Source organism: Arachis duranensis, chromosome 8 (assembly GCF_000817695.3).
Source record: "Arachis duranensis cultivar V14167 chromosome 8, aradu.V14167.gnm2.J7QH, whole genome shotgun sequence".
Lineage (NCBI taxonomy): Eukaryota > Viridiplantae > Streptophyta > Magnoliopsida > Fabales > Fabaceae > Arachis > Arachis duranensis.
The window spans coordinates 29595095-29603290 of record NC_029779.3 but is presented as its reverse complement, the minus strand read 5'-3'; the positions used below and the strand labels follow the sequence as shown (position 1 = coordinate 29603290).

At 34.6% G+C, this 8196-nt stretch overlaps 1 protein-coding gene across 1 annotated transcript; it reads left to right on the top strand.

Annotated features, from left to right (window-relative positions):
- Positions 1-3642: 3642 nt before the first annotated feature.
- On the top strand, positions 3643-4631 carry LOC107461964 (uncharacterized). The gene is made up of 2 exons (XM_021130155.1): positions 3643-4242; positions 4371-4631. Exons 1-2 carry the CDS (start codon positions 3643-3645, stop codon positions 4629-4631), a joined length of 861 nt encoding a protein of 286 aa, XP_020985814.1.
- The last annotated feature ends 3565 nt before the right edge of the window (positions 4632-8196 follow it).

The window sequence follows — 8196 nt, the reverse complement described above, 5'->3', positions numbered from 1 at the left end:
AGTCGTTGAAGTGTTGTTAAAAGAATTGGTTTTTGTGTCTTTTGAATATCTAGATGTATAAAAATAATAGTTTTTTCTTGATGTGCATTTTAAGTTGTCTTATTATTCTATTAAAAAAGATGTACGACATAAAGCATTCAAAATTTTTGCTCAAATTATCAAAATTTGATGTCAATAATTCATAAAAGTAATATCAAAATATATTATTTTTAACTAATAATTATAAATTTAAGTTGTAATTTAATATAGGCCCTTGGAATAAAAGACTCTCATTGTTTCTTATATTTGACTACTTTTATATAAGTTGTACGTTTGTTTTATTGGGTAAATTAATTAAACTATATTTTATTATTTTATTTTGCATGTTTTAAAATAATGCGATCTTATTATAAGGATGACATTAGTTTTCATAATTTAATACGAATCTTTTTACTATTTTATTTGTCACTTAAATACTATCTATAAAAAAATAATTACTTAAAGTGAGACATGGTAAAAAGAGACATTTTTTTTGAATTTAGAGTTTTAATTTGTTTCTTAATCATCACTTTGATATAACTCAAATTTAATATGTTAAAAAATTCTCTCTGTCTCTCGCTCGTTCATATTCTTAACTTCTTCTAATGCATAAAAGGTTACATCTTTACATTTATCTTAAATGTTAAAAGTAAATGATATTAATATTTTTAATAAAATTAAAATAAAAAGATAGAAAGTTCTTGATATGTTTTTTTACCAGAATATTACAGTTTATTATATTATTATTTTATCTTTGTACTACAAAACAAAAAGTAAATTTTATATCTTCTTATTTTTATTTATTTTACTTTATTTTTATTACAGTTTATTATATTATTATATCATCTTTGTACCACATAACAAAAAGTAGAATTCTATATTTTCTTGTTATTTATTTTACTGTATTTTGGCTATTTAAATTAGGCTGTATAATATCGTAAAAGTTGAAATGTTAAAAAATATATAAAAGAAAATTTAGATGTTTATTATGTTATCAGGTTATTTAAAAAATTAATTAATAAATATTTTTATCCTACCACATCTTCAATGTTATATGTTATTTAATATTAAGTAAAAAAATAGTATTAACCAACATAGAATTGATTAAAAATTCAAAAAAGAATTAACAAAATATCTATGAGAATTTTTTTACTTTACCATTGATAAATACAGATTTTTTTGCGTCTTTTATATGTCAATCAAATAATCAATACCATATGTCAAATAAATAATATTAAATTAATAATTTTTTTTGCAATATAAATGATTTATTTTAATTTAATTATGAACGAATTTGCATATACTTAAATATTAGTACTCTATCTACATCATTAATTGTTTGGGAGATAAACATATCAATATTTTAACAAATCATTGGTAAGTGCAATTTTTTTGTGTTTTTTCTATGTCAATTAAATAAGAATTTAATTTATTTTGATGTTCTATTAGTGTAAAATAGTTTCATATGCATTTAATTACGCAATGCTATGAAAATTAAACTTATCAAATAATTAGGATTATATACCAAATAATATTGTGGAATACAAAATCATTAAATTTTTTGTTATATAATCTATTTAATTTAATTTAAAAATAAATCTTTATGTACTCAAATTTTAATTACAATACTTTACATAATCAATAATTTAAAAAAATAAAAAAACAATATCATTCAATACAAAATAATTTAAAAAAATGAGATTTAACTGAAAGGTAATAATTTGTATTTGTAGTGAATGGAGGCGAGAGAAAGATGGAGGTGATACGATGTTGAAAGAAGGAGAAGGATGACAATAGTAAAAATACAAAAAAAGTGCAGTGGAACATATGCTGAATTAATTAAATTAACAATCTAAACACAATTAAGCCAAAAGTATAGTTTTAATTGACTTAATTAAACACAAAAATGCTCAGTAATGAACAACAAAAAGACAAAAAAACAGAACACAGCAGCGAAAAAGACACAAACTAAGATACAACACAGCATGGCAGTAGTGAGCAGAGCCATTTAATAATCAATATATTTTGATAATTTATGAACTAAAAAATAAACACGAACAGCAAGCACTAGTAGTGAGCTATGTGATACAAGTATTCCTTTAGGCAATAAGTATAATAAAAAAACTTTAACAAAATTTAACAGCATAAAAAAATGACAAAAGGACAAATAGGTCCCTGAGCTTTTGGCCCGTGGACATTTTTGTCCCTGAGCATTTGAAAATCCTTTTAAATCCCCGACCTTAGCAAATTTTGGACGGATGAGTCCCTCCGTGGATTTGCCTCCGTCAGACCCATCGGAGAAGTCTGATCTGGCTCCCCTGAGGATGACGTGGCACGCATGGTTGACAGCTGGACTGCTGAGTAGAAAGCTCCCTTCGAAAATTGGACAATGAAGTCCCTCCACCACTAAACTACGTTGTTTTGCCACTCTACCCTTACAATACAAAGTCTGTTACAATACCCTTTACACCCACATCTCCCCTTCTGAATTACAATTAACCCTAAGGAATACCAACGTTCATCATACTCTGTTTCTTCCTCCAAAAAGATCACAACCCAGAGCTGAGACGTTCGCCGTGTGGAGTGGCTGTCGAAGCGGCGTCCATTGTTGTCTGAGTTGCTGGCTTCGTCACCGAAGGTAAGAACTCTGTACTGTAGCGTAGTTAGTGGATTGTGAGGTTAAATATCACTGCAAGTATGAAGTATGATGTGAATGGACTGAGCGTGCATGTTGATAGAAGTTGTGAAAAAAGTAATCGGAATTTTGGGTTGAAGTTAAATCACAGTTAGGGCCCCGAAATTTTCTCGGTTATTTTTCGTTTTGGATGTTGAAGGTTCCTGCCTTTTAATATGTGAATAGAGTAATTCTTGATCATTGTTTACAGTTTTCCGTTTTTCTTGTGTCAGATGGTTGATGTGTTTGTAGTGCCTGTGTTCCACCATGGAGGTAATTTTGTGAGAGAGAGTAATGGCTGTCTGGTTTACAAAAATGGAAAGGTGGAGAAGTTTCTAGAAATGGACATGGACTTCGTTAATTTCGGAGACTTGATCACACTGTTCAAGCGCTTGGGGTACCAATCATATAAGACAGTTTATTGGTATGATCCAATGAGTCCTGATATTGAGTCTGGGCTGCATATTCTCATTGGGGATGCAGGGATTAACGAAATGCGAGAGAACAAAATGAAGAATACAGAGACTGACGAGTTTTACCTATACTTTGATCACCCGGTTGATGAACCTGAGATTGTGGAGAATGCTGGAAAGCAAAGTAAGAGTCCTGATGAGGGAGAGGTTTTGGTGGATGAGCAGAGTTCGTCCGCTGATGATGGGTATGAGAGTACGGAGGATGAGCCCTACAAACCTCCACCTCCTGGGTTTGAAAGTGACAGTGATGATGATGATACAAATGCTGATGATGAGGATAGCAAAAGGCAGAGAGTAATGAAGGGAAAGAAGAAAGCTGTGTCTCCAAAGAAGACAAGTGCAAACAAGACAGGTGCTAAAAGAAAGAGGAAGACGTGGAAGAAGATGGGACAAAGCATTGGACCCAATGAGCAGTAGACCAGAAATTATGTTGGGCCTGATCCTAATGTGCAGCCCAACTGAGGCCCACAGCCCAACATGGACCAAGATGTTAGGTTCTATGAGAGCTTGATGCAAGATGATGATGATGACCCGGTATATGACTATGAATCTGAGACTTTACATACACCTATTTCATCAGATGATGAATCTAGCAAGCATAAATTTTCTGAGTTTGATGACGATTATGAGCATGGAGAGGGGAGGTTTGAGTTAGGGACAAGGTTTGCCACCATTGACAGATTTAAGGAAGTTGTAAAAGACTCATTCATTGCTGAGGGTAGGGAGCTAAGGTGGATTAAGAATGACAAAGAGAGAGTGAGGGTGGGATGCATAGATGATGAGTGTCCATGGCTGGTTCATTTATCATACAATAAGTCTCTGCAATGCTATCAGGTTAAGACTTACAAGAATGACCATACATGTGCAAGGGACATGGGAAGTAATGCGGCTGATCAACATTGGATTAGCTTAAAGGTTGAGAAGAGAATGAATACACAGCCTCATATGAGAACAAATGAGGCTATTGACTTCCTCAGAGAAGAATTCTCACTCACTGCACATCCAAAAATGGTGTACAGAGCAGTTAGAGAGGCAAGAGAGAGAATCATGGGTAATGAGAGGGAGCAGTATAGTAATGTTAGAGATTATTTGTTTGAGATATTAAGAAGCAATCCAGGGTCCAGGGCAGAGTTGTGTGTCACTCCTATACCTCAATCCCCCCTGTTTTTGATAAACTTTACATATCATTAGAAGCATGTAAACAGGGGTTCAAAACTGGGTGTAGGCCATTGATACATCTTGATGGCTGCTTTCTGAAGACTTATTATGGTGGACAACTCCTCACAGCAGTTGCCCAGGATGCCAATAACCAATTTTACGTGGTTGCCTATGGAGTAGCTAAGTCTGAAACTAAGGAATCCTGGAAGTGGTTCTTGACTCTTCTCGAAGAGGATTTGGGGGATGTGCAGACTCATGGATGGAACTTTATGTCCGACCAACAAAAGGTAAACTTGATTATTACTTAGTGTTGATTAAGACTATGTTATTTCTTAATACATGTGTCCACCTGCTGCTTTAGTTAGTACGAATGATTGTTGTTTTAATTAATATGACTTAGTGATGTTAGTATGAATGCACTACTACTGCATATGTAAGAATGAGTAGCTGATGATCTACTTAAGATGACTTAGTGATATTAGTATGAATGTATTACTGCTGCATATGTAAGTCTGAGTAGCTGCTGAGTTAGTTTATAAAGTTATTAGCCATAGACTCAAGAGTTTCTCTTTAAACTATTATAACATTAGATACTAGTGTATTTATGAGAAGTGAAAATATTGTAGTTGATGAGCAGGGTGATGATGCAGTCTTTCATTTGATTAACGGCAACATATTAGAAGTAGTTATTAATTAATTAATAATAAGCATTGATAAAGTATAGGGTAGGGGGGACAATGTGAAGCGACAATATGGAATTGCTTTCAATTTTCACTACGGTATTTATATATTGTTTGAATATGTAAGGGAGTCTTTTTCAATATAATATGAGAAATTATATGTGAGGCTTACTTTTGTGATGTTAAGCTTCATAATACTATACACTTGAGCAGAATTGTTCTTTTTGGGAAACTTTTAATATATGTTATGTGGTTAAGTATACAACTTTTATGCCTACTATACGCAATCATTCAAGGCTTCTTCACATATTGACAACATAATTTCAACACCCAATTGATATCATAACTTTAACTGCATTTACATAGATAATAGGATACAAATGTTCCCTAAAGACCATGTTTCATTACAAAATAGAAACCAGAATCAACACATTTTCCAACTCTACCTTCTAAAATTCATTTATCAGTCACTACAAACATAAAATGCAGCCACAACAGCACATACAACAATAACAACACAACAAGCTAAGGGATTTTTTTTCTTCTCCAGCACAGTAACCTTCTCCTCCAGAATAGTAATCCTATGATGGAATTCCTCATCCTCTTCAACAACTTCTGGCTCTTTCTCAACCACAGGTCTTTTATCAAAGACGCAACCACTGCTTCCAATTCTAGCCAAATGCTCATCCACCCAAAGAAAAAACTTGCAGTGCGGTTGGTTTCCCTGACAAAAACCCAAAATAAATGCACTATACAAAACCATTCCAACAGAACAAAATTTACAGGTTTCTTATCTTACCTTATAGAATGGGCAACCCATGAAGACTCTGTTTGGGTTCCTAATCGTCCTCGACATATACATTATCGCATAAACTCCACAGAAGCATCTCCGGGCGACATCGTCCTTCGGGTCTCCGTCGTAAAGAACATAAGGGTCTGAGCTTGAGGCAGAATCTTCCTCTCTTACTCTCCTGTGGCTTCTTCTCGACGATGTTGATGCTCCATTAGCAGCCATGGTTGATGCATGTCCAACTCCTCACCACTGGCCTCCAAAAACAAGGGCAATCAATTTAAGAATTAGGGTAGGGTGGAAAAATGACGTAGTTTAGTGGTGGAGGGACTTCATTGTCCAATTTTCGAAGGGAGCTTTCTACTCAGCAGTCCAGCTGTCAACCATGCGTGCCACGTCATCCTCAGGAGAGCCAGATCAGACTTCTCCGATGGGTCCGGCGGAGGCAAATCCACGGAGGGACTCATCCGTCCAAAATTTGCTAAGCTCGGGGATTTAAAAGTATTTTCAAATGCTCAGGGACGAAAATGTCCACGGGCCAAAAGCTCAGGACCTATTTGTCCTTTTGTCTAAAAAAATAAAAGCATGTACAAACCAATAACAATTTATCCGTATCAATTTATCATCAATGAGTAGGAGCATTGGCGTTGGGAGAATGAAAGGGCCTTCGAGCACCACGAAATAGGAAGATTGAAGAACGACCACAGTGAACTAGGCAGCGACAGTGCGACCAATGACGGCACGATGGAGGCTAGGGTTGTGTTTTGGGGAGAAATAATGAGAATATGTATGAGACTGAGGAATCAGAAATGGGGCTCAAGACAGGGGCAAGGGCTTCAGGTCACTCATGACGACACTGCACAACGGCAAGCAGTGCTGGCGGTGGCTGCGATTTCCACGGCTCACTTCGACGGAAAGGGCTGCGCGAATCTCCAAACTGGCTCCACGAACTTGCGACGGTGAGTGACTTCGATAGAGGTGTTGCGACGGCGGCGGGACGAAGGTTACGCCGGAAGTTCGAGGTAGAGACTGCATGCGTGGCCACTGAGTGCGAAAGGTGAGAGTGGAGGGCTGCAGAGAGGAGGCTCGAGAGTGGTATCTGAGTGAACTGAAGACTAAAGACTGAAGGCTAGGGTTCGTTTCTAGATCTGTGGGCAAAACGCAGCGTTTTTGGCAAAATTCAAAAAATCGGCCGAGTCACGGTTCGGTTCGATCGACCGGTTCCCAGCCAGTTTGACGGTTCAATTTTGGTTCTTGAATTTGACGGTTTCGGCTCCTGTCCGAACTGTATTTATTAACGGTTTTCGGTTCGACTGGTCAATTCAAATTGATTTTCAGAACATTAAATATCATCAATAACGGTTCAAATGTCTTTTTTTCACGATTAAAAGATTAAGATTTTCATTCTCCATCCATATGAGAAGACTCTGCAACAACAAGTATGGGTGGTGAAAATATTGATTCTTTATGTAGTCATGACAAAAAAAGATATGATGAGTGTGAAGAGAGTTAGAGCGCTAGAATGAATTCTAGTGGAAGTAAGTTCAAAGGAGTATCGAAAAGGAAAAAAAAAGCATTTTACCTATATGCAACTGTAGTACTTAAAAAAAAAGTAAAATTTATATTAAAAAAAAACACACTAGGTAACTATTACAATGGATTATACACCATTTTTCTCTATTTTTAAAGAAACCAGTGTTGCTAAAATTGTGGTAAATTTTTTTACATTTTAATAATATTTTTTATTTTTTAAATTAAAGAATATTGTCAAATAGTAAAATTTTTTACTTAATTTTAGCATTGTCAAAATTGTATAACTACTATAGTCAACATAATAATAGACCATATGGCTTATAGCATGCACCTAATATGTTTATATTTACTATTATATTAAATAAATCAACTAAAATTAGTGATTAAATCCGTTACTCATATTATTAGTTGCTAGTTGAAAGGTACTGATTATTCAAAAAAAATATAGAAATTTAGGGATTAGAAATTTTTATTGTATGAATATTGCTCTTTTTAAAAAGTTAGTTCGGACTTTTTTTCACCAGTCAGACAAGTTGTGAGTCTAATTATTAGATGCCAAATACCGATCATTTCTATATGACAGTTTTGGTTGTCCTAAGAACAAGGACTCTCCTATTTAGAGAAGTCTTTGCAAGGCTTGGAAAATATTGAAGGATAGATTTGTTTGGTGTATTAAGAATTTGAACCATAATCTTTTGTTTTTTAGTTGGGGGAGACAAGGACAGTTATCTAATGAGATGTATTATGTTCACATTTCTGATTCGAACCTCCGGATACAGGATCTCTGGTTGGTTGGTAGGTGACATTTGGATACTATTTATTCTCTTTTATCTCATTTTCTGAAAGGTAATATTATTTCTTATAATCCAG

Excerpts from the sequence above, each read along its gene's own strand:
- LOC107461964 (XM_021130155.1), top strand. The coding sequence starts at position 3,643 with ATGGACCAAGATGTTAGGTTCTATGAGAGCTTGATGCAAGATGATGAT. Across the intron at positions 4,243-4,370 it reads AGAGGGAGCAGTATAGTAAT|GGGTTCAAAACTGGGTGTAG; the intron begins GTTAGAGATTAT and ends GCATGTAAACAG.